Below are 27,650 nucleotides of genomic sequence, written 5' to 3'. Positions count from 1 at the left end.
AATTACAGAAACATAGGCATGCACACAGAATTGACAAGAGACATGAATAATAGTTTAATAATTATTGAAGCCACAGTAAAATTCAAAATCAGGTCCACCTTACATGCCATAATTGCCAGTAACTGAAGATTAGCTATTAATCAAAGTGGACTATTCTAAATTATCTATCCTTGCACCATAATGGAGTTTGGCAAGAAACTCCTTTACCGAGCCTTATTATTATTATTATTATTATTATTATTATTATTATTATTATTATTATTATTATTATTATTATTATTATTATTATTATTATAGTTGGATTATTTAGGATGACAGAAAGTACTTTTTATGCCATTTTAGCTCAGCTCTGGTTTCCCTCTTGATTCTTGATAACTTCACAAGACTCCGGGGAGACCTTGAAAGGTGACATTATTCGTCAACTAATTCCCACTTGGGTTGATGGCAATCTTGATACCCTTCAAGAGGTTGGTTTGCTCCGCCCTTTCTCAGACCGACACTCCCCAAGACTTTCAGACAGCTGGGCTCCAAAAGCGTACCTGAGATTCCTTTCCTCCGCTTCTACTGTGACAGGAAGGGCTGGCGCTTCCAGAGAACCTCTGGTCGCCCTTTCGCGGGTCACTGAGCAGAAGCAGCAAAGCTACCAATTGACCTTCCCCGCCTCCCGGTATATCCGGATAGTCCGGGGAATGCTAATGTAGCCAATCCTGCTTTTGGGAAGGAGGGCGCACCCTTCTTCCATTTGGATGCCTAATAAATTAAATTTACGGTTTAATTCAATTGACCTAATTTCCTGGTTTCAAGTCCTACCGAACCATAACCTAAATGCCCGGGCTGGCTCCTATCACTTGATAGTTTTATTTTTATTTTATTTATTTCGTCAAGCATGTATTTTATGACAGAACATAATTATAAATACATGAAAAGGATACGAATAAAAGAAAACATTCGGAGAGGGACGGTAAGCACGCTGGTGCGCTTATGCTTTGCTACAAAATTATGATATGCTATAAAATTGGTGGTTGATTAAGTCGCCTTCGGATCCGCTTTCCAGAAGGAAGGAGGAAGACAGACAGACAGAAATACAGACGGAGCAAAGCGCCGTGGCGTTTCCAGCCTCCGCCCCGGGACGTCCCTCCCCTTCAGCTAGGCCACCGCAGAGCGAAGCAGGAAGGGCGGGGTTCACAGCTTGCCGGCTCGGCCTTTCAGTCTTGGTGGCAGCCCAGGCGGGAACGCGAGCGAGCTAGCGAACGGTTGGGGGACCGGCCGCCGACAGCGACCATCGCCATGTTCAGTTGGCTGAAGCAAAGCGGGGGCCAAAAGCCCGGCGAAAACGAGGACGTGGTGGAAACGGTGACCGGCGGTTTGAAAGAGCTTTACGCGAAGAAGCTGTTTCCGCTGGAGGAGCATTACCGCTTTCATGAGTTCCACTCGCCCGCCCTGGAGGATGCGGACTTCGACAACAAGCCCATGGTGCTCCTCGTGGGTCAGTACAGCACCGGGAAGACCACTTTTATCAGGTAAAAAAAAACAAAAACCGCGCTCTCGGCTTCCTCCTGGACCGATTATGGCGCGTTTAGCCCGGGCCAGGGAGTTGCCTTCCTGCTGTTTCAGGTGTAAATAGCCGCCCGTAACTCTCTGGAAGAACCCAAGAGTAAGACTCTCTGCCGCACCTCTCTTCCCTCCTCACCTGGTGGGATTTTGGTCGGGAGGAGGTGTTGGGTCTACCCGCAATGTTTATCTTCCCTTGCTAAGCCGAAAACCATGTATGTGAAGGATGGTCCTACACCTACCAAGTTTTCTATTTGACTTCCACTTGCCCCATCCCAACTGCGATATTAAACACGATGACTAGGCCAAGAAGATGATGGATTCAAATATCAAAATTTATCAGCAATAGCTTAATGCGTGGTCAGGTATATGAACATTATCAAGGGAATAAACAATAAAGTGTTCCCCTGTGACATCATGTATTGCAGTGAGGCCAGGGTTGTTTGACTACAGTTTCCTTAACTAACTAGCCTTGGGTGCTTTTACATGACATTCTCAACTGTAAAATTTGATTTGCAAATCCTATTATGGCTTTGTGCAGCAGGAGACCACCCTTTGTGAATGGATATGCCCTTTGGAGGCATTTAACTTTAATAGGATTAGATTGTTATGGTAGTGTTTCTGTCTAGGGGCATGATCTACTAGTATTTGTAATGTTTTATAAATTGAATGGGCATCTTTCCCACAGTTGAATGAAGAAAATGATACGTGGCATATGACTTTGTACACAGAAAAGTATACATTTTAAAGAAATGGTTACTATATTACTTCATGCATAATAAAAGTTAAAAATAAGGAAACCAAAGCCCCAAAACCTCCATAATATTGAACATTATATGATGTCTGGAGGTCAGGCTTTGCAGCCTGCCATGTAGACTGTATCTGGTAAATGTTTGGCTATATAAATTTAAGATCAGTTTCAGGGTAAGAATTTTTGGTAGCACAGGTTATCAGTAGTGTGGTGCATATAGAGGTATGTCAAACGTGATGATTTTCCATTTATAGCCTTATTGAGAATGTATTGAAGATAGCTAGTCAGATATAACAGATATTTCTAGTACACATTTCCATCTGAATCAATGTCTCAAGATAGCTGAGTAATATTTTTAATTGCTTTTTACTATTTATTTATTTATTTATTTAAATTTTTATACCGCCCTTCTCCCGAAGGACTCAGGGTGGTGTACAGCCATACTAAAACAACATATACCCATAAAATTTAAAAACAGTTTAAAATATATTAAAAATTTGGCCCTTACATTAAAAAACTACAAACACCCAATTAATATTCATTTTCTAAGCCAGCCCAGCCTGTTGAAACAATAGAGTCTTAAGGGCACGGCGAAAGGTACGTAGGTCGGGGATCATGCAGATCTCCAGGGGCAATTCATTCCAGAGGGCAGATGCCCCCACAGAGAAGGCTCTCCCCCTGGGTATCGCCAATTGGCATTGTTTGACCGACGGCACCCTGAGGAGTCCCTCTCTGTGGGAGCGTATTGGCTAGTGGGAGGCTATCGGTGGCAGAAGGCAATCTCTTACGTACCTAGGTCCTAAGCCATGGAGCGTTTTAAAGATGTTAACCAGTACCTTGAAGCACACCCGGAAGACCACCGGGAGCCAGTGCAGCTCACAAGAGAGGTGTTACATGGGTGCGCCGTGTCGCTCCCATAATCACCCACGCGGCCACATTCTGGACCAGTTGGAGCCTCTGAGTGCTCTTCAGGGGGCGCCCCATGTAGAGAGCATTACAGTAGTCCAGACGGGAGGTGACGAGGGCATGAGTGACCGTGCACAAGGAGTCCCGGTCCAGAAAGGGATGCAACTGGTGGATCAGGCGAACCTGATAAAAATACTCTTAATTATCTTTCCAAGTAGCCTTAAGTTAAAATATTTTAATGCTCTCCTTTTAAAGACTTAAAGCTAGGCATTATATCTAGAGTTTTATTCCCTCTCATTCTGGCAATATTGCATGTACATATATGTAAACCTCCCAATGTATACATGACAGATAGCATTTATTACTGGCCACCTTCAATTTGCCCTTTTCAATATTTAATTTGCCATTAATAACTTCCACAGAGAATTGTTCAATTATCTCATCCACATAATGAAATACAAATAATTGGAAAGGAAGCTATGTTTCCCACAAACAACAATGGTAGGTATGCAATTGAAAATAGCTTACATATATAATACTGATTAAAATTTAGCTATAAATATGACAGTATAAAGGAGAAAGATTCACAAGATATCCATTTGTATCAATATGGAATTAATACAGTCCTTTAGGTAGTCATTAAATTTAGCCTGTGTGGAAACATTGCTTCATCTTTTCATTTTTAAAAAATATACAAACACCATGGTGGTCTCCCATGACCTTTGAACTTCATGTCCCAGATAGAATGGATTTTACGGGTTTTATAGGAATTGAAGTCCTGTTAGAATGCTTCCGCTTTTCAATGCTTTCCTTCCTTTTTCTTTCTACAAGTTTAGTTTCATACCCTGTAGATAGCCTAGCAAGTTCTATACTTAACTTCAAGATAAGAGTTTGTTAACTCCCAAGTTGACACATTCATTTCATCAGCAGTTAGTGAAGTAAATATTTAGCAGAGCCAGTCTGGTAGAATTTAAATTGCCTAAAGAGTCATTGTTTTTTCTTTGGAAATACATACTGCCACTTCTTTATATTTGGATTTACAGATACTGTTCGAAGGTGAACTGGCTTAAGTCCAAAGAGCAGTAAGACTGATGTTGACTGAACTGAAGGCTCTGGTTTCTTTTGCAATGGGTGTTATAGGAATCATCTCATGCAGTTTTAAAGAGTCTGTGGTTGAAGTTTCATATTATAGTTTTTCACAGAATTGTGTGCTTTAAAAAGTAAAAAAAAAAGCTCAACAGGCTAAATCTGAATTAATTTCAGTTGTATTCAAATTTTGATACAGTACTGATTTTCCTAATTTTAGATTGCAGAATTGATTCTGTCAGTGTGTGTGTTTGGGTTTTTTTACTAAATATATTTTATTCTTCCACCTAGTCATTTTCAAAATGAAGAATAAATTTTATTAGTTCTCTAAAATCTAATGATTAGTTTTTAATATAAATATTAGAATACCAAGTGCCATTTGAGGCATCAATATTAAGGGCATAGGAAGACAACAGGAAAAAAGAGGATACCTTGCCTTTTATTCTTTTGTTTGCAGTTGAAACACTTTCACTTTTGGATTGCAATATTACAATGGTAACCACCAGAAAAGTGATAAAAACAGCAAAAAAGATAGAGTAACCTGTAGAATGAGGAATTATACCAGATTTGCTTCAGAAAATGTTTCAGAAATTCAGCTATAAGTTCTGAATCAATTGATACTACATTGACAGCTTTTGGAAAAAGAATGGATGAAAAACTTATAAAGTTTTTTTTTTGAAAGAGGAGATGAAAAAGTTGAGAAGATGGAAATCTCTTTAAATCAAGTATCTAGAGATGTAAAACATATTAAGCAGATATTATGGAGAGTAAAATAGAAATTATAAACTGGAAAGAGAATTAGATAATTTGGCACTGCTGGAACTGGGAGAAAAGAAATTTTATTTGAGATACTGATAAGGCTGCAGTTTTGAGGACTGGCCATAAGTCTCCTTGTTCTTCATTGTCATAACTTTGAATGGTCGCTGAACTAATTGTTGTTAACCAAGGATTCATGTACTGCATACACTCGAACATATTGTTAAGTGGTCTCTCTTTAAGTGTAGCTGTTTTAAAGGAGAGGCTGATGTTTAGAGGTGTTCATGCTTAATGTACCTACTTGGTAGATCACATCCAACCATTGATTTTTCTAGTTGTTGACTTTGTCTCATACTTTTACTTTTTACAGTATCCCTCCTACTTAGATTATTTGCAGTATAGGTCTCTTTGCCCTCAAAGCTTCCTTTTGCGATTCTCTCTGTACATGACCACAATCACCTTCCAAATCACTATTGTTTAGCAACCTCTTTCTTATGAGTACTTTCCAACTCTAGAATATTTTCGGTGTAAGACAAATTTATTTGGTTGCCCAAGAAAGCTTCCTATATCAGTTTCTCCCAAGAGCATGAAACATTTTTCTATTTCAGCTTATCAGTTCCTTCATTCTGTTAAAATCCTCTATCCAATAGTGCTAGTTGTCTCTTCATTCTCCTAGTCACAAGTGTTTTGTATGCTCAGTATGATTTTCCCAGTCTTCTTCAGGCATTTCCTACTCATCTATTTGTGATGCACAAATTAAATATATTGTGCCACCTTTTAATCATTTCTGCTTGATTTATGTGTTTTAGATATGTTACCATTTTGAGGAAAGGATGAGTTCAAAACTCTGCATATAGCTTACCACAAAAATATTAAAATTTACCTATTATAGCTGAAAATGTAAATATGGGCTTTGAAACTGAAAAATAGCATTTTTGACAATTTATAATAAATTGGCAGTCAATTATTCATTTTAAATATTGAGGATACATCATTTCTAAATATATTTGTAAGCAGATTTGCAGCTATATTACGCTAGTTAACATTTTGAAAAGAACCCCCTTGAACATGCAATATTATCCAGGTATGTTTCTTGAATTTAGATAGAAATGTGATAGCTAGGAGAGGGAGGCAAAAATAATAATCATTTTCCCCCCCTCTCAAAATTTGGGTAATTGTTACCAAGTAGGATGGCATGTTCCAAAAAATATAAAAGCTGGCAAACCAGCAAAACTTGGTGAACATTTGTCAATGAAGACTTAGTCATCCAGGTAGAGTTGTCTGAGTCATGGTATCTGGACTTCTTTTCTTTTTTAGTTTGAAATGTTTTGCTGCTTATCCAAGTAACGTCTTCAGTTTGAGCAAGTTGCTTAGCGGGACCCCATATATGTCCTCATATGTAAATCTTCACATATAGTATACATCATTTCATCTATTGCCCACATTATCAATCTTTTCTATAGTTGTATATCGATATATGTACTAGCCTTCTTGGCTGAGAAGGCAATTGAGATTATATACATATGTACCCTTAATGACTCCCATTTACTGTATTTCTGCTATGATTGCTTATCTTCCTGTTTTTATTAAGATGAGACTTCCTTCTAAGCCTCATGTCACAAATTTTACTTCAAACAGGATTCTTACTCTTCAGCAAACATCCGCTCTCCTTTTATGCTTGTACAACAAAAATAGTTAGTCAGCTTTGTAACTGAGCAGAGTTCTAATGAAAGGTTGTGCATGGAAGAGACAGTATACTTTATTTCACATTCAAACTGAACCTTTGCATTCCAGAACTTCTTGCTGACTATTCCAAATCAGCTGCAGTTCAACAGAAACAGAACTAGGGATACTTTTGTTGTTCTGTGTTTGGGCAGAAAAAAATTCAGAGAGATTTGGGAATGATTTTAGGGGTTGAGTAGAGCAAAGTTTGTACCACCAGTATGTACACATACCATCAACGAAACCCCTTAGGGTTGACTTTCTTCCACTGTTAACCTCCTTCATAACTACTATTGTCTGCAAGAACAGCATTTCAAAAACCCTCGGGGTTGACTTTCTTCCACTTTTACCTCTTTCATAACCTCTTCTGTCTGCAAGAACAGCATTTCAGTCCAGACTCAAAACAGAAGCGCCCAGTGTTGTTCGATATACAGACCAAAATATTTGAAACAAGTATATTTAAAGGCTACTAAATCAACTGTTCCATGCATGAAACACTTTCTGCATGGAGCAGTTTGTTTATCCCTTATCCTGTCTGTTTGCTTTGGGTCTGCAGGTCTAGACAATTGTTGGAGTGGAATGGTAATCCTATAACACAATCTATTTAGGCCAGTGAAGCATTTCCATACTGAAACAATATTTATTTTAATTTGTATTATGAAGCTTCTGTGCTATATTGCTCTCTAATATGGGTGTGTGGAAGACAGGTATGTGATTTATGTTGCATATACTTTAAAAGGATTGAGTCAGTAACTAGTAAAACAACCAATAACAAAATACAAATAAAGTCAGTGTGAACCACAAACACAGCTGGTGCTAAAGAAGTTCTTTGTGTAAAATTATGTTCACAATTTACCTGTGATGATGTTTGGGATACAATAAAATCTTGATTCTCTGGCCCTTCATTCAACAGATTTGAATGAAAAGGACAAAATGTTACTCTTTGGCTTCATGCTGAAACAAAGAATAAAACTATTGTTTGCAAATGTCTCAGACAATTTAAATATTTAGGTCATTTATGTCAACTTATATTAGTGTAGTTGCATTACTGTATTCTTATTTCATGTCCATCAATTTATGTACTTTGCATAACAGTCTAAATTACTGTAGTGACAACAGTTTCATTTAAGAGATATTTAAGATACGGTAATGGACAGTCCTCCCCCCTTCCCCCCATGTTCTCTGCATTTGAGTAATAAAATCAAGGGCATCAGTGTAGGATGTACTGGAGCATGCTAGATATAATACCATGCTAGATATAATATGTGAAATAGGGCTCTCAGTATCTTAATAAATTGCAAGATTAACAAGAGCCAATTCCTAAAGTAAGAAAACAGGCATATACTTCTTCAAAAGAAAGTACAGGATCTTAAATTATCCTTTATAATAATCAATTCAAGAGAGAATGGCTTTGATTTTGTGAGCCAAATGATTCAATGATTTTGTATATTTTCTGTTTACTGTTTTCTTTTACATTATGAGTGGATTTATTTATTTGTCTGTTGGAAACCAATACAACACTGCAAAATAGATGCCAAATGAGCTAGCATCAATCAGCTTTCAGTCTACATCTGTAGTTTTCAAGAGCAACCCCAACTATGGCACATTGCTATAATCTAGTGTGGAGATAATGAGGGCATGAGTCATATCCTTCTGCTTAGAAAAGAATTAGTATACCAGTCAAAGATGTATAAAAGCACTCCAGCTATGGTTTCCATGTGATGAAGATCTAAGTCCCACTCAAGGTGTCAGCATAGAAGGGGTTTGGCACAGGGGTGAAATGCTCCTGGTTTGGACCGGATCGCCTGATCCGGTAGCGATGGCGGGTGGTTCAGAGAACCGGTAGCACCCCTCCCCATGCCCAGCTGAGCCGCACGATCATCAGAGACTTTTTTTTTTTTTACTTTTAAAAGCATTTTTTCTACAACCTCTTCGGCCGAAAAAATGCTTTTAAAAGTTAAAAAGAAAAGCCCCTGATGATCGCGCGACTCAGCTGGGATCGTCAGAGGCTTTTAAAAGCATTTCCAGCTGAAGAGGTTGTAGAAAAAAATGCTTTTGAAAGTAAAAAAAAAAAGTTGGCCACTCCCAGCCAGTCACATTACCTCCCCAAGCCACGCCCACAGAACCGGTAGTAACAAATTTTACATTTCACCACTGGTTTGGCATGAAATATTTTTTTAAAAAGCTTGACTTATCTGTATAATGTACCTTAACATACGTATAGGATCTGTAACTATTCATTTTCTTGGAAATATATAATAGAATAGATTTTCCCAGCCTGGACTTCTTCAAATGCTGGTTGAGAACTATAGGAATGCATGATCTCAGTACTACAATAGAATGTCATGCAGAATTATCTGTTCAGTATCTCTTATTCTGGCTTTGTCTCCTCTGTGGCCACAGCAGGAAAAAAGATAATGGCATACTTCTATGTACTTGTCTCTGGGATGTGGCTAGGGAGGAAATTGCTGTCATGTGAATTACACAAGATTGAGGGAAAATGGAAATAATGCTGCTTGACTTATCAGAATTAGATTATTTTAGTTTTTATTACAGCTGTTAAAAGGCTGGTATTTATGTAATCTCTTAAAGTAATAAGCATTTGGGAAAAGATCTGCCAAGCAATCATTTTATATTCTTTATTTTCTTGCACTGACACAATTTGCCAAACATGGTCACTTGGTCTTATTTTATGAAGCCAAGAAAGCAGCTATACAGATAGAAAACCTAATTCATAAACCTGAACATTTGAGTATGTATTTTATGTATTAGTAAGGATAAAAGTCATTTGTTCCCTGATCTGCAGTATACAGAAACAAATTGAAAGCTATGGTTGAAAACATTTCTCCCCCATGTCTATTTATTTCAAATAAAAAGTGGAAAAGGATGTAGGACATCAGGAGTTGGCTTATTATTAAGGTGAACAGGAAAGGGAAGAAACACTGATGATGAATTTGGTGATGCAGATAAAAATGAAAAAAGTCAGATACAAAGTCATTAATCTGACTAGTAATTTAGCAGAAAAGCCTTTAAATTTAGGGTTTGTGGAAATCTATATTCAGGGTGGGATCATTTATTTATATCCTAGCTTTTCCTTAGAAGAATAGACCTTAATGCTTTATTCTTAATTTGTTTTTAATATTGTTTTATTATATTTTGCATCATGATTAGGTACCTCTTGGAGCAAGATTTTCCAGGGATGCGGATTGGCCCTGAACCAACTACAGATTCTTTTATTGCTGTCATGTATGGAGATACTGAAGGGAGTACTCCAGGAAACGCTCTTGTGGTGGATCCCAAAAAGCCATTCCGCAAACTCAGCCGTTTTGGAAATGCGTTCTTGAATAGGTAAGGAAAGGCTGTGCAGTAATTTATGCATATATCGAATAACATTTTATGCTGCTGAATAACCAAACTTCTGTGGGCCGTTTCTAGTCTCTGTCTTCCAACCAGCATGACATATACAGATACAGACATTTCCAAATGAGTCATAAATTCCTTTGTTTTATAGGCTCATATAAATAAGTCTATATAATTGTGTAACAAATGTAGATCAGTAACATTTTAAGCAAAAGCTAATAAAATTGATGATAACTTAGAATAATGGAATTTTACCATCTTCAAGAGTCATGTAAGGGGAACTGAAGTATAAAAAAGCAAGAAGTTAGGAGGCAGACGATGTAGCAGTATTTTTCAGGTTGTAGGATATATTCTGCACATTTTGAAAGAGTTTTTTAGCCTTTTTAAAGGGACAAAAAGCTATTAGACTAGGATTGGAGAAATCCAGGTTCAAATCCATATTTTCACTCCTGGAAATACTTTGATAACTTCAGCAAACTTTTTTTGTAAAAAACAACAACAACCAAAACAGCTACTGAAGGAATAAGGCACTGTGTGAGCTACAGATTTATAAGGTTGTTTTTCGTATAATTCTCATTCCTAAAATTAGAGCCACTCTTCGCCTCACTCTTTCCAGAGTCCACAAGCTCCAATTCTGCTCTCATAAAAAGAATATTGCTTAGCACATTGTAAGCCGCCCTGAGTCTCTGGAGAAGGGCGGCATATAAATCAAATTTAAAAAAAAAATAAAAAAAAATAAAAAACTGGTAAATTCTTCCTTGCCTTACTTCATCAGTATTCTGGTCCTCAGCTTCACTTCTTCCAGTTTTTCTTGCCTTGAACTTAAAGAGCCTAAATCCCTGTTCTGCCTGTGTGGCTTGAGTAAAATGGAAGGGAAGAAGGGACAAAAATATATTTGGTTATGTAAATATACATAAAAAGTCCCTTTCCAGTTGTTGTTGTTATTTTAATTTAATTTTTTCATATTCATGACTCTGGGCAGTGTGTATGTGTGGTACACACACCAAGCTCTGCATGGCTTTTAATTGATTTTAACATTTACATTATAATATCCGTGTGGCTATTTTAATGTTTTTATTTTTTTGTATGTATAATATAATATTATAATGTGAATGTTAAAATCAATTAAAAGCCACGCAGAGCAATCACTGGGAATGCTCAGCCATTCAAGAACAGTACAACTATTTTATGGGCTCTATACAATCCTCTGATCCCCCAGGCCAGATAGCAAAGCCAGGTCAATTTTATGAGTTTTTTTTCGTTCTTGAAACTTTTTTTCTCTGAAAAGAACTTTAATTGGCTTTTGTCCTAATGTAACACAATCAAAATATTGTTCTCTAGTGGTGTATTTATCAGCCCAGATTTTTGTTTAAAGAAATGCTAATTCTTATATTTCATTGGTAGCCCAACAAGAATTGTGGGATAATTCAGTGAACTATGTTTCTGCAACTTTCTTAAAAAGACAAAAAATTCTAAATTCTAGTTTAGAATCCAAAGAGCTTATTTATACACTACTGAAAAATCTCTTATCTCTTTTCTTATTGCCCATAATGCTCACAACAGCTTAAGTGTATTACAGTGCTGTCTCTATACGTAATTGCAGTTCTTGTTTTTCATGTAAAACCTGTCACTACTACATTCTTGGCATCCAGAAAAATAAAACACAGTGTAATTGTTTAGTTGGTATAAAGGACACAGTCTTCTCATAAACTTGTCTTTTTTTAGCCACCCAATAAATGCACAAGGAGGACAATATGAATGATTTTTAAAATAAAATTTAATTGCATTGTTCCTTACTTGATTGTGTAAAGTTCTTTTTTGGTAGCCTAGTAAAAAAGACTGCAGAAAATATATTTAAAATATTAAGAATCATTCCAAATGGAAAAAAGCTGTCATATCCAAAATACAGTATATTCTATTTTGCTTTTTAGTGTATTTTAACATATTGTACATCACCTAGATTATATGGCATAGTTGTTGTGTAATATTGTTATGAATTGGCATAGCTTAACAGTATTGTTAAATAAAATAATTAGGAAGGAATACACAATATATCCATCACTATTCATTTTAATGTTTTTATTAATTGGGTCACTTAAGTTTACACCAGCATATCAATAAATCTTGCATAGTATTTGGCTTAGAATCTCTCCATAGTCATGTGTATCCTGCAATTTTTCAATTATATTTCTTTTCTTTAAAGAATGGGAACAGTCCCTTAGTTTCTTCTGTTTTCCTTATCATACATTCTTCTACCAATGTAATGTTTCCCAGTTGTATTAAGCAACGTATCGATCATTCCTCGATAAAATAGCTAATAACTCTATAATATTGGAGTTATAATCCAGTGCAAATCATTAGAGAAGTTTAATTCTGGATATGAAAAATAAAATTTCAGAGATTCTTTATCCATCTGTCTGTATTTATCCAACTCAGGTTAATAGCAATAAGCCACCTAGTGGTAAAATGAGTGGTCAATAAAATTGAGTAAGTAAATAAGTAAGTAAGAAAAAATAAAAAAAAATAAAAAAATAAAAATAAAATAAAATAAAATATTGCATCTTTTAATAAGTTTCCATGTACAATTGCTATCATTGTGGTAGGGGCATCTACAATTGGATTTGATGAGAGTTTGAAACAACTTTGATCTCCTTTGGGGAATTGTATTCAATAGATATCTGGACTCTTCCCTCTTCCCAGCTACTAATCCACTTCCTTCTATGGAGAGAGTTCCTGAAGAAAGATGGTGTTAGACAGGCAAAGGGTACACAATAAATTTGCTTGGCTTCCTTCTTTATCCTCAATGTTATACACTGAAATATCCCAGAAATCTTGTTTTATGATAGAAAGATGGGTCATTGAATATGTAACTTGTGGAATGGAAGTTAGGATCATGCATGTTGACCATGGGTGGACATATGGATGTGATAAGAGCCCTACATGTGAATCACCATATTCACATATAGTTTCTCCATGGAAAAACAGGATCCTGGTCTAAGTAGAATTTCTTCTCCCTTATGGGGAGAAATATTCATGCTCTCCAAATGTGCAGGAGTTTTAAAGTTGGAATCATTTTATATACAGAAGCTGGACAAAATGAAGCACCATATTTCATGCTTTGGTTGAGGGCGTCTATCGCTGGTAATTTAAATACAGGGAAAGGCTTTTCCCAAGTCTTCTGTAACCAAAGTTTTCCCTTTTCCATGTAGGTTCATGTGTGCTCAATTACCCAATCAGGTTCTAAAAAGCATCAGCATCATAGATAGCCCTGGCATTCTTTCAGGAGAGAAACAACGCATCAGTAGAGGTGAGTTTCCTCTTTTTTATATGAAAATATATGCCCTCATGGCAGCAGGCACTTACAACAGACAGAATAAAAAAATAGATTTAGGATTATTTTTTTTTAAAATAAAATAATTCAAATAATAGAAGAGACATTGAACATACCAAGCCCAGTTTATCCAGTCATGTTCCTAGATGTTCCTTCAGTGTTCTAAGCCACAATCTGCTAAACATATTATTAAATCCATGTTTTATGCTTCCTTGTATTACTATCTCTGAACTGAAGGATTGCAACATTTTCCTTTGATTATAATGTTCATTATATTAAAATGTAATTGACTTTGAAATATATAAGGGAAAAACTTCAATTGACTGCACAGGGTTACTGTAAAGGTTAGAACCAAATAATATACGTGAACCATTTATAATGCTTAATGTAAAATGCAATATGCATAGTTTTATCATATTGAATCTCTACTATTACATTTATTAATCAAAGTCATTAAAAATATTTTGTCAAAATTGTTTTATTAATATATTAAGCTATTATATCTTACTCAAAACTGCAGCCTTTCACATATGTCAGATCTACAGTTCTCAGCACACTGACCAAAGATTTAGGAAGTTATAATTCCAACACATGGAAGGCACAAATTAGAGAAAACTGATTATTTATGGCGTTGACTTATTAATAAGACTATAAATAGCATAGAATTAAAGGAACTGGTAGTTCTTGTATACAACTTTGAGAATATCAAACCAATAACAATTTGTAAGTTTTGTAATTTAGTTTTGATATGACTGTACAATATTCACCTACTTAGGACACATTGCACTGATTCTAAAGTGACACTATAGTCAGTCCTTAATCAAGTAAGGCTGACAGCTTTATTTGATTATTATTTTTTATTTATGACATTACTGTAATATTCTCTACATTTCTAGTAAAATGGTGTTTAAGGTGTCTAATCATAAAGTATATCACTATATTTGACTTGTTAAACCATAGTAATAACAGTGAGCATCCATGAAACCATATCTGATTTCTCTACTACTCTACAGCGATTTCAGATTTTTGAAGTGCTTTTGCATTATTGGTTCTGAAGTGTACCCTCCTGCAAAATAAACAATTAATATTTAACTGATATCTCCCTAAGCACATGCTTCTAGCATATGCTGCTTTTTGGTGTTTTCTTTTTTGTAATGCTGCTAATTGAAAAGAAATAGAACATTATGTTCTGCTAACAGAACAATGAATCATATGTCTTATGTGCTGAAGATTTAGGTTAAGTACTTAAGAATTTCAGAAATTAGCATATATAAATTCCCCCAGATTATGAATGAGATCAGTTCCTAAGTCTTTCTTTAAATCTAATTTGTAGGTAAGCCAGAACAGGTACATATGATTCTTACTTAGTGTTCATTAGTCAAATATTTATCTTAGTATATAGCAGTGTTGGCGAACCTTTTCGGCACCGAATGCCAAAATGGAAGCGCACACGTGTGTGTGCTGGAAACCAGAAAGCAGCTTCCCATTGCGCATGCGCGCACCAGGAAGATGATCTTCCGGTTTCTGTCATGTGCATGTGCACCGGCCAGCTGGTCTTCACGTGCGTATGTGTGCCAGAAACCGGAAGACCAGATGGCCAGTGCGCATGTGTATGCCAGAAATCAGAAGAGCATCCGCTCATGCGCATGAAGACCAGCTGGCCAGCACGCCGGAACCCGGAAGAGCAACGGGCGACGGCTCATGTGCCTGGAGAGATATCTCTGCATGCCACTTCCGGCACGCATGCCATAGGTTCACCATCACGGGTATATAATGTATATCTTACCTTTACCTTGAACCAGATACCAAGGGAGATTTGTACAGAGTTTTTCTTCTTCAAACAGATGAATTGCTGAAGCTGTACAATGTTCTCATGGGTGTCACAAAATAGTGTCTGCATTTGTTATTAGGGACCATTGTATTTAACTCAGATTCTTAATATCTTCACCCAGGGACTGTTTGTAATGTATCTGTCAAAAATATCATGCCTCAAAAGGCATGATATCTTTTCTCCGATCCAAGGAATTTTAGCCTTTTTATCTCCCACAATCTATCTCTTCACCACTCTTCCCTTTCTCAGTTTTACAATCTGTTCCTTTTTTGTTTTCTTTTTCCCCTTTCAAGGATAGCACCAACCTCAGCAAATTTAGCTAGGTTTAACCGCCAAAATACTGGCATGGAAGAGTGTATGAATAACCATCTCCATTAAAATAGATTTTTGCTATGCTGGGCTATGATGTGTTGCCAAGTTTAATAAGGTTTGGAGCTAGCTCTGATTTCTGCCACTTGTAGAGGAAAATCATCTAACTTAGATAGGAAAATCCTATCTGTAACTATGGAGTTAATTATTTGGAGTAAGATACATGATTGTGGGATCCGCTGTATATGTGGGTATTCTCCGTATTCTTGACAACCTGTGTAATTCTACATTTTTATTATGACTAACATTTGCTTTAGGTTCATGTTCAAAAACATAAAGTCATTTGCAGTGCAGAGTGAAGCTGAACTGGCTGCCAGTGTAGCATTTGAAATTACTCATTCAAGCATTACAAAATTATGTCTTCATCCCGCAAGAGTTATGTTGAAAAACTGAGCAAAATCATATTTCATCACCTTTTCCTGTTTATTGTCTTTTTTGTTCAGGTTACGACTTCTGTCATGTCCTGCAGTGGTTTGCTGAGCGGGTTGATCGAATCATCCTTTTATTTGATGCCCATAAACTTGATATTTCTGATGAATTCTCAGAAGCAATCAAAGCATTCCGGGGTCAGGATGACAAGATAAGGGTGGTGTTGAATAAGGCTGACCAAGTGGACACCCAGCAGTTAATGAGAGTATATGGTGCACTCATGTGGTCCTTGGGCAAAGTAATTAATACTCCAGAGGTATTGCGGGTTTATATTGGTTCTTTTTGGGCCCAGCCCCTCCAAAACACAGAGAACCGAAAATTATTTGAGGTAGAGGCACAAGATCTGTTCCAAGACATTCAGAATCTTCCACAAAAAGCAACAGTGAGAAAGCTGAATGATCTGATCAAGAGGTCACGGCTTGCAAAGGTAAGATGGGGTGTAATATATAGCTACTGACTGATGTGGCTGGTTTGCTGACTTGCCATTTTCATCTGCAGCGCAATAATTGGCCATCTATATAAAGTCACAGAAATGTCATTATGATTATTGTTTAACTTTCCATGTGGCAGAGATAGACACCTAGCAGACTAGAGTGTTGATGGTCAGTGGAATCCATTGTCTTCCATGGTAGAAATTTTGGGAGGTGTTATTATTTTCTTTCTTTAAAATATTTTTCTCCTGATGGATCAAACCTTTATTTACATTTATATTTCCTTTCCTTTTTGTTCTACCATTAGAAAATTATGGCTTTTAATGGCACCCAGGAGTGTGTGCATTTAAAAAAAAAAAAAAAACTTTTAAGGAATTTCTTATTACAATAAATAATTAAAGGATTATTCCTCTGTGGCCAGAAAATGCCAAACAAGAAATCTACTCTCTGCAAGTTGCTCTAGTGGTCCTTTCCTCCTTTCTGCTGTTTTTGCCACTGTTCTGGTGGTTGCCATTGTAATATTGTAACCCAAAAGTAAAAGTGTCTTAATTGCAAGGGAAAGAATAAAAATCAAGTTTCCTCCCTTCTGCAAGTGGACAAACTCATGATTTCTTTTTCTCCGGAAAGACTGGACCAGACAGAATGCACTATCTAGTAACCAGGATCTACCACATTGCAGTTCTCATTCTTTCAAGGACATTTAGTCCACCATAGATCCTTACCCGAAAGCCCTTTTATTTGTTTTATTAAGGAAAGAAGTCAAATTGCTTAGGCTGCTATGGAAATTTCCTATTTCAATGTAACCAAGGAACCAGCATTTAAAGCGTTTTAATTTTTTTTCTCTTCTCCCCCTCCCCCCATCTTAAATTGCAGCAGTTATGCAGGACTCAGAAGGTTCATTCCACATTCCACTCATTCATTGACCTTGGATAACTTTGGTTTCTCTCTCTCTCTCTCCAGTAAAATTAGGCAAGAAGGCCTGAGAATACGTCATCTTAGCTTCTAATCCAATTTTATGAAACTTTTCTCAGATTGCAGGATCTTCTGTCTGGTGCTGCATCTTGGCTTCTGGGCTTTAGGTCTTTTGTGGAGAAAGGTGGCTCAATAACCTTAGAGCTCCCACACATGAAAAATGCTGGAATTTTTTTGCACGCAGCCAGGGAAATGCTAACATCATGAATAAGGAGTGGGATACAAACTATTTATTTTATTTATTTTCATTTTGTTTGATTTGTTTAGGAGCATTTATTACTGCAGGACTTGAAGCAGTATAAATTGAAGGAAATTGACTTGTGTGAACCTGCTGGATCAATTTGATGTATATAAAATATAAATTATTTTAATATTCATTTAAAATTTATTAATTTAATTTATGTAAAAATAGTATAAATTATTGTAAACTTGTATGTAGAAACTTGTATATACAAATATAGGCATCCTAATTCAGTTTTAATTTCTTTCTTTATCTTGGTCCTTTCTCTTTTCTTACATCTGGGGTTGTATTTTTCTGTCAGTATCAGGTATAAACTGCTTGATGATATTGGATGTCATGGTACAAGCAGGAGACAGGCAGAAGTGGATTTCGTAGCCAGTGAACTGAAATTTCAATACCTTTAAAGTGAAAAAAAAACCCAAAGCAAAATCCAATGGCTTTACAAACCATGGTGTAAAAAAAATAAGATTTACCTTTCATAGAGAGGAATTATGCTTTGTAATGATATTCAAAGAATGCTGTAGTTTCAGTCTAGTGGTCTTGACTTTTTTCCATTGTAATTCTAAATACAGAAGCTGTGACTGTTGCTAATTATGATGCACTCTTCTATTTTTATTCCAGTCACACACTCATTCTTTTTCATAACTGAAATATTCTAGATTCACAAGGGGGAATTATGTAGATTATATATAATTATACATTTCATTAGGAGCTGCACAGAGTTGGTTAAAAGATGGGCGGCTACATAAATGTTTTAAATAAACAAATAAACTTTCATAAAGGTTTTTGAACAGACACTGTGCTTGTGCAACTCCTATTTACATAATTATTAAGGCCCCTTAAATTTGTACTGACTGCTGCAGGCATTTTCCTGTAATTTTCCTGGCCGTTAAGAATAGGTGGAAGCTCTTTAATCTTGTTTGTTTCAAAATTAGAGCATGATTTCATTTGTTTTCTTTGAAAGCATTGTTGTATGTATACATGCATACATGTTGCATCTATAGATAGATTAATTGTTGTCAATATCAGTTTGCGAGATTATCTACATCCAACTACAGCAAGTATCAATCCATGGGCATCCACAATGGGGTAAGAAGCTTTTAAAATAGCATGCAGTGGAAAGTCCATTCCAGTTTGGCAAAGGCACAAGATAAACTTGACTGAAACTTGACAGTATACTTTTCAGATTGATATTCCTCGGCTTTATTGCCTTATTTTAACAGTTCTAATAGTTCTACCCTTGCCTGGTAACGTTTGTAAAATTGCAAACATTGTCTAAACATGGAATCATACAAGTAGTTGTCAAGTAATATATAAGGTATTAGCTAAAAGAGAGAATAGGTTATATGCATATACAAGCACATATATTCCTAATCTATAATTCCAAACATCATTAATTAATCTATAATTCTCAACATCCTGCTGAGATTTCCAAATGTGGTTATCTCAGTAAACAGTGTTTAGGATAATGATAGAGATCCTATCTATCAATAATAGAAAAAGATTATGAAGCTAGAGAGAAAGAAGGAAAAACACTTATTTCTGTTACCTTAACAATTCTTTCCTGTTAATTTACACATCATTTCCTGATGAAGGGATTAAAGGCCTGTTCCTAATTTCAAAATTCAGGTGGTGCCTTTTAAGTTTCACCCATTTTATTAAAAAGCATTTAGTTTCTGGAACTGTAGTTCAGATGCGCAAAGTAATGAAGTGACCCAAAGAACTGAGCTACAGTTCTTGGAAGCCTCTGCCTTTTAATAGAATGGGTGAATCTGGGGTGGGGCCGGGGAGAGAACAGCAACCAGAGTCGTCCTGATTTTTGGCTACAATAGAACAATGCAGCTTTTGTCCTACAGTCCCGAGTTCCGGGATTTGAAGGGAAAGGGTTCCTGCCATCTAGGGGATCCCCATACTTTTTCCTTGGTTGAGGCCCCCCTTTTTTGGTGGAAGTTAAGCCAACTTCCACCATATTGAAGAGCAGACAAGGCCAGGAATTCTTTTGTACTAATTCATGTTGCTTCTTAAAGTAATTTCTTATATACAGTTTTTATGTTTTTCAACATAACAAACTGTCTGAACTAAAGCATGCATTTTTCCTTTTCTTAAAAGTTGCTCCAAATTCTGATTTTGTTTTGTTTTTTTAAATAAAGTTTTTATTAATAAAAAATATACAAACAAACATAAATACATTAAGACAACATACAAAACAAACAAACATCAATTCAGTCCCATGACTGACTCTTAAACTTACTACATCGGTGGGTTATTTTTCTTATCTTTCTCTATTCGTATCTATATTTACATATTTACATATTTGTATATAAAACATTATAGTTCACTCTTTGTTTAATTCTATACATTCCTATTAAGTAGTCAAAAATTGTTTTTATATTCCTATTTTTCCCTCCAGCCAGCTGTACCATCTTTGCCACACTAAATAGTAATCAGTATCGTCTTTCTCTTGTTCTTTTGTAAGCCTATCCATTTCTGCGCATTCTGTAATTTTAGCGATTATTTTATCTTCTGTTGGTAACTGCTCAGATTTCCAATTTTGGGCAAAGAGTATCCGTGCTGCTGTAAGGATATGGATAATCAGATATTTTATTTCTTTGGTGTATTGTGCTATGATTATTCCCAATAGAAAAATTTCTGGCCTCATTTCCAACTTTTGTTTTGTAATTTCTTCAATCATTGTCTTAATTTCTTGCCAGTATTGTTTTGCCTTTCGGCATGACCACCAGAGATGATAATATCTCCCTTTCTGTGATTCTGTGATTCAAAATTCTGATTTTGAGTTAGTTCAAACCTTTCTTTTTTCCCCATTTCCTCTCAAAAGTTGGATAGTCCTTAAGTTTACTAAATTTTTTTGTAATCCATTCTTCTATACATCATCAGATATAAATATTTGCTAGACATACTTAAAATCTCACTCTCTGGAGAAACACTTCCAGAAATACAAATATTATTTTACTGGATTTTGCTGCAGTTTCATATCCATTGTATTTTATGCATAATTCTAATTCCTTGACTTAATAAATTCCTCAGTTTGATATAAGATTCTAGTTCCAATGTTGTATATTTTGAAGTTGCTAATTCTTTTTAGAGATATGTTAGTGCTATTTTGGAATATCAGATTTTCATTAAACGCCCATGATTCGCTTTACAAGTTCCTTTGTGGATTTGTGTATGCTTAATTTTTTTACATAAAATATACATAGATGCATGTAAATAAATGTATTTTCATGTATTGATTGATAAATGTAAATAAATGAATACATAAACATATTTTTAAAAATGAATTACTCTTTTTAGGTGCATGCTTACATAATCAGCTATTTAAAAAGGGAAATGCCTTCAGTATTTGGAAAAGAAAATAAAAAGAAGGAATTGATCAACAAATTACCTGAAATTTATCGTCAGCTACAGCAGGAGTATCAGATTTCACCAGGAGATTTTCCTGATATCAAGAAAATGCAGGTATTGTATCTTGTATTATAGGTAAATATGCTACCAAATAAAAATTTATCTGTTCAAAGTTGCATACACAATAATAATTCCATCTCTCCATCTAGCCTCAGTTTTAATTCCCCCCAATTGTTTTGGGATATATATTATGATTAAAAAGAATATTTATTTATTTTTCACATTTGTGAACTGGGAAGAGGGACTCTGGGTAGCGTACAGTAAAATGTCAATACATAACAGTATGTAAAAATTAAAACCTTAGAAATTAAAATTTCAAAACTCAAATGTTTTTAGAGGTTTGCAAAAATCAATTGAAAAGGCAAAGGGGCACCAACTCTGCTCCACGGCTGCATAATCCTTTGAGCTCCCCATGCAAGGCCATAGATAAATAAGTAAGGTTAGTCACACAGTCAACCAGATGTTTAGACTGGATTTGTCACTTTTATCCACTTGCCGAGTTTTTCCTATGGCCTTGGAAAGATGATAGTGATGATGATCATGATGATGCACTTTATTAAAAAAGTTCTGTCCTCTCTCAGAACTTTTCCCACCTAGCTTTGCAATTTGCTTTCAACAATCTTAACTGGTTAGATTGTGTTTCTGGTTGGGATATTTACATTGAAAAACCTTCATGGTCTTCTCAGCATTCAGTGCTGCCCTTACTGCCTCAACTAGCTATACTGCTTTTAGGAAAAAAAATGACTTATATTGTTTTGCAGACTAGGGGAGATAGCTAAAGCAAATGAGCTCTTATGAGAGAGAGAAACATAAGCCACTTATTAAAAATGTAATGATACATACCTATTATGATTCTTAAGTAAACATAGGAAGGTGATGATGATGATTGTATCCTGTCTTTTAACTTGGGATGACCAACATACCTAATTTAAAATTAATATTAATTTTTTAATATATCTGATTGCCTGTTTAACATTTTTGGCTCTAATTTAAGAGAGAGTTAAAGTCTTAGATTTTTTGGATGCACTGACAAATAGCTTCAATTTCAGGGTTTATAGCAGGGGTGAAATGCTACCGGTTTGGACCGGTTCTCCCAAACCAGTAGTAAAAAATGCTACCGGTTCGGGCAAACCGCTATTTCTGACGATCGCTGGGCAACAATCAGCTGTGACGTGTGATTTATATTAGCTACAACCATCTGATTTCCTGCTTTCTAGGTAATCTAAATCACGTGGCACAGCGGATTCCCCCCCCCTTGCTGTTCTGCTTACTTTCGCAGACTTGGAAGGCTTTAAAATGTTCCTTTTTTAGTCCTGCGCGGGTGTGCCTCATGCGCGCGCAAAGCGTGCGCTCAGTAGCAGACTCACAGAACCAATAGCAGACTTCAGAGGATTTCACCGCTGGTTTATAGGCCTTGCTGAGAACTATGATAAATAAGTGATCATGTCTTTTTAGTCAGTCATAAAAAGCAGACTTGGAAACTTCAGTTGGAAGTGTAATGCCTCTCTTGGGAAAGAGGAAAAGTTGGACTGTAAAACAGAGGGTTTTTTTAGATTCTGTCCTGGCATTTCCAGAAAAAACTGAGGAGAAGTTTGAAACTTCGGAAAAGTCTTACAAATCATCAAGCAACACTAAGCTAAATATAATAGCAACTGTAAACATCAGTTTCCTGCATTCACTTTTCGGGAAGGACATTTGAATTATTTTTATTTCATTGGAGAAGGGGAAAAACTCAATAAGAGTTTCGAAGAGCAAGAGAAAAAGATTCAAGGTTTTTTTCCCCATTGCATCCCCTTGGGAGTAGCAGTTAGGTAGTTGTTTGGAATATTCCTGGTCTTGTGTCCCTGAGTGGAATGTATGCAGCCACCACCAGTCTTCCCTGTGCACTCCTACACAAGCATACACGGAGCAGAAACACACACTGAAATGCAACACATTACTTTTTTCCCAGAAGAAAATAGCAGATGTTTCTTACAGCCCGGCTGATAAAAGAGAATTCTAGATGCCGATGCCCTGAAACCTTTTTCAGTCTTTTTATTCTAGTACAGATTTATAGGCTAGCTGGGAAATTCTGGGAGCTAAACTCCATATTTCTTAAAGTTACCAAGCTTAAAAAACACTGGTCTAGTGGAATATTGAGGAATTTTATATCAGAGAGGAAAAGACAATAAATAAAATTGAGTTCAAAAGGGCCCAGATCCGGCTGAGGGCTGCAAAGCAAAACTTTCCAGAAAATTTTTTGGTGACAATGCATTCCTGGGGAGAGACAGTGGGGTAGTGACTTGGAATGCTGCTGCCTTTTCACTGTAAGCCGCTTTCCTTTCCCCTCCTGTTTACCTGAGCCAAGCAAGAACATTTCCTTTCCCCCTCCTGTTCACATGTACCTCACAGCGCATACAGATTGGATGCAATAATTTGCTTATTTACCCAAAAGAAAATTCAGATGCTGCATATTGCCACTGCTGTTAAAGGTTTGGAAAAAAAATTCCACAAGGTATACACTATATGCATTTTATATTTTTTAAGTGCAGATTCTTACTCGTGAATAGCATTAGTGGGATAAGAAGTTACTAATGTTGAAAGTATAATTGGCTTCCTAATAATTCTATAGGAATTATTGAGTTGAAGCTCAACTGATTATGTTGACTGCTGCTGATGGAAATTCTGTACCTAGAGATATTTGCTTTTCTATTCCTGAAATGAACTTAAATTTTCATCCTGTATCCTGTTTGTCCAGGCTGGATAAATATTGTTTTCCCAAACATATTGTTTACTGTTTAATGTTGTTTGCAACATTCTGTATTCCTCCTTTTCAATCTTGGTAAGCATCAATAATTTCTTCAAGGAGTTATTGAAAAGATTCCGACTTGTCATTGTTATGATTATGTGAATGATTTTTTAAATGTTATCTAATTCTGGGTTTTATTTAATTGACCAAACTAAGTAATAATTTTAATTAGCAATTTTATGATGTTTGTGTGTCTATATTTTTCTTGACTGTACACCGCCTGGAGTCCTACAGGAGAAAGGCAGTATAGAAATATAATAAATAAATAAATAAATAAATAAATAAATAAATGTGTTTTTGTCATTTCATAGGAACAATTGGAGAACTATGACTTCACTAAATTCCATTCACTGAAACCAAAACTGATAGAAGCCGTCGATAACATGCTGGCCAATAAAGTGGCTCGTTTAATGACTCTGGTTACACAGGAAGAACGTACCATGCCAACACAGAAGGTTCACGGTGGGGCGTTTGATGGCACCACAGCAGGACCATTTGACCATGGCTACGGAGAAGGTGCCAAGGAAGGAGCTGATGAAGAGGAATGGATCGTTGCCAAAGATAAACCCACATATGATGAAATATTTTACACTCTCTCACCGGTCAATGGTAGAATCTCCGGGGCCAATGCAAAGAAAGATATGCTGACCTCCAAACTGCCAAACAGTGTCTTGGGGAAAATCTGGAAACTTGCTGACTGTGATAACGATGGCATGTTGGACGAAGAGGAATTTGCATTAGCGAAACATCTCATCAAGATAAAATTGGAGGGATATGAACTGCCTAATAACTTGCCCATCCATTTGGTACCCCCATCCCATAGAAAAAATGTGCGTGGAATAGAGCGGTAAATGAATTGTGAAAAAGTTAAACACACAAAATGTTGGAACCTGTTACATAGAAAAACTTGCAAGAATCCTTTTAGTACACTTGAAAGTATATTAATCTGTCAATATTTTCAGAGCCATATCAAATGTTAAATTTGTCCTGTAGCAAAATCGCGTTTGCATTTTTTAAAAAACGCACAGAGAATGAGAAATGGCAATGAGAAACTATAATTAGTCAGGGTATCCATGTATGCACATTTGTGTCCTTATAGAAATTATTTATTTTTAAAATAGACATGAATTGGATGTGATATACTTTGTAAGGTACAGGAACCAGCAATGTAGAGCACCAATTACTTTTATGAGTATATATAGAAACTCTTGCACAAAAATATTTTGTCAGAAGTGCCTTTTAAATCTCTTTTTGCAAATATTAAATGGGTAAGAAGAAATATTTCCACTAAATATACAGTCACATGGATGAAATAGGATTACGTAGGTATAAAATAAATTCAAATATTTAAATAATAAAATACAAAACTTTAAAACAGTTCTATTCCAAGACACATTGGTTTTTTTTCTATTTGAAATATGTTTGAAATATTTTTATGATATTCCAAACTCTTTCTTAGATTAGATTACATTTTTAGCCTAAAAGAATGCATTTCAGTGCAGCTTCCTTGTTTTAATCAAATATTTAAAAGTATGTTTAATTTAAAATTTATGAACAAATAGTTCACTGGGAAAAAGAAAAATATGGTATGGAAAAATAAGTGTTTTAATATTAACTTCATTTGAGAAAATTGGGGAAATTAAGAAATAATTATTTTGGTTGATGTTTTAATTGTGATCAGAGTAATTGTTGAAATTATCCATATAGCCTTTTTATAAATAAGATATAAAATATCAGTTTTGCAGGGTTAGATTCAAAGTTTCAGCATTTTGTTTCCAGCCAAATTCTTCAGAAATTCTATAAACAGGACATGAATGCATTACAGTACCTTTCCCTATTGTTCTCGGCATTTGGTGATTAGAGATATGCTTTCTCAGACCATGGAGGTTCCATTTAACATCATAGCTGACAAGTTATGATAAAATGAGTATCTGTATATTTTATTTTTTACTTTATAAAGTAATTTAAGAGGAGGCTTTCACCAAATATTGTGGTCAGATCCTAATAGGTTAGAGGTAATCGATACCTTTTAATTAGCTATAAATCTGTAGGGTATTTTTTGTACAAATATAATTTTAAAAAATACCCATTCTGAGAATTCAGTTCCATAAAAATAAAACTTGCTAACCACCTAACAATATTCTTTGCAATGCTACCGTTCATAAATAAAAGGTATACTTACTGAAAGTGAATTACATACGGGGCAGGTAAACTGGTTTGATAATTCTTCTCAGAAATATTATTCATTATTAATGTGAAAGGCAAAATTGATCATTCTTTGGTATTCCCAGTTTTTGATGGGTAATGATCCTAGGGATCTTGTTTGCTATTCTCTTGCTTCTTCCTTTGTACTGTCAGGTATGAACTTGTTCTAAGCAATGATCAAGTATAGTTGAGTTGATGCCTTGAACTTCTGGATGAAAGGCAGGATATGAATGTGACAAATATGAAGTCAGATTGGTCCAGCCATTTCAGTCTCTTCTGCACTGATGAGTGGTATTTCCCAAACTTGTTGCCTCAGATCCCTGTAAGTGGAGGTGCTAACATGAGAGCTCCTATTTGTAAAACATACACTTTGTCAGGGAACCATGTTATATTTAGGCATTACATTAAGCCATAGTATGCTTAACCATGGCTTACTGAGGAAAACCCTTTTTTCTGGGTTAACTTTACGGCTAAGTATGATTAGAACAGGGTATCACTTTTGGATCTTCATTATAACCGCTTTGTGAGCATTGTCATTAAGATGCTGTAATCATCTCAACTTTATTTTTTAGTAGATTGCTTAATGAAAACTCCACCAAACTGTCAATCTAGCTCCAGTTCTGTTACTAAAATTAACCCGTCGGTCAGGAGGGATGGTATATAGGCCAATGCTGGTTTTGCAATGGTGGGGATTTCAAGGTTTTTGAAGGAGCTAATTTATTGAGAAAGGACAATAAGAGACAAATGGCCAGGAGGACCACATTGGATTAAAGAGCCTGGTGCCTGGAAGGAATTCATCATCTTTCGCTCTTGTATTATTGAGATTTAGCAGATACAGTTGATTTCAAAGGGAAAAATCCTTAAAGGAAAATTGAAATTTTTGTGACACTGAAAAAAGAAATCAAGAGATAAAATTCTATCTGTAAATCACAAATAGACAGAATATATAATTTTATTTATTGCCAAAAATAAAAAAAGCTATACAACTTAATCCATTTTAGTTTGTCTTTCTTTTTTAGAGTCACACGTGTGTGCATGCACAAATGTTTGCATGTTTTCCCACTTTAAAGTCTGTATGGTCCATGGAGAAGAGTCTTCAAGTCAAGCTTAGCAACCAGCAACTTTAGAGCCATGTTCATATAGCTTTCTTTACAGGCATAGTTTTCTACTGCCTCCTTCCAGGATGTGTTTTCAGGTTCCCAATAATGTCCACAGCTCTGGTATTTCCTGGTGATCTCTTATCTAAACACTAGTCAGGTCCAACCTGTTCAGCTTTTTAGATCAGCCAGAGTTGTTTGACTTTGATGGCACCATGGATGTCTTACTGGGTTGTAGCAGAAGCAAATGTAGATATTCCACGAAAATTGTTGCTTATCTCCCTTTTTCTGAAAACCTTGTATTTCTGAAAGGTCCTCATTTTTTAAAATTATTCTGCTGTCATTTTTAGGATTGTGGTAAGTGAAATTTGCTTGGATTTCTTCCTTTTTGCTGAAAGAAA

General features: G+C 35.7%; 1 protein-coding gene across 1 annotated transcript; it reads left to right on the top strand.

Annotated features, from left to right (window-relative positions):
* Positions 1 to 778: 778 nt before the first annotated feature.
* EHD4 (EH domain containing 4) lies at positions 779 to 27,143 on the top strand. Its single transcript, XM_034417786.3, has 6 exons — positions 779 to 1,520; positions 9,944 to 10,120; positions 13,342 to 13,439; positions 16,107 to 16,519; positions 21,049 to 21,213; positions 24,259 to 27,143. The coding sequence occupies exons 1-6, from the start codon at positions 1,288 to 1,290 to the stop codon at positions 24,796 to 24,798; spliced, it is 1,626 nt and encodes a 541-aa protein (XP_034273677.1). The 5' UTR covers positions 779 to 1,287; the 3' UTR covers positions 24,799 to 27,143.
* Positions 27,144 to 27,650: the final 507 nt, after the last annotated feature.

The sequence above is a fragment of the Pantherophis guttatus genome, chromosome 1 (genome assembly GCF_059756535.1).
Source record: "Pantherophis guttatus breed Tessera chromosome 1, ASM5975653v1, whole genome shotgun sequence".
In the NCBI taxonomy this organism is placed as follows: domain Eukaryota; kingdom Metazoa; phylum Chordata; class Lepidosauria; order Squamata; family Colubridae; genus Pantherophis; species Pantherophis guttatus.
This window is presented reverse-complemented; position numbering and strand designations above follow the sequence as displayed.

What these genes read in the sequence shown, in the direction of transcription:
- EHD4 (XM_034417786.3), top strand. Translation starts at nt 1,288, where the DNA reads ATGTTCAGTTGGCTGAAGCAAAGCGGGGGCCAAAAGCCCGGCGAAAAC. An exon ending in GGAAATGCGTTCTTGAATAG is followed by an intron (nt 10,121 to 13,341) that starts GTAAGGAAAGGC and finishes TTTTCCATGTAG; the next exon opens with GTTCATGTGTGCTCAATTAC. An exon ending in AGAGGTCACGGCTTGCAAAG is followed by an intron (nt 16,520 to 21,048) that starts GTAAGATGGGGT and finishes TACTCTTTTTAG; the next exon opens with GTGCATGCTTACATAATCAG.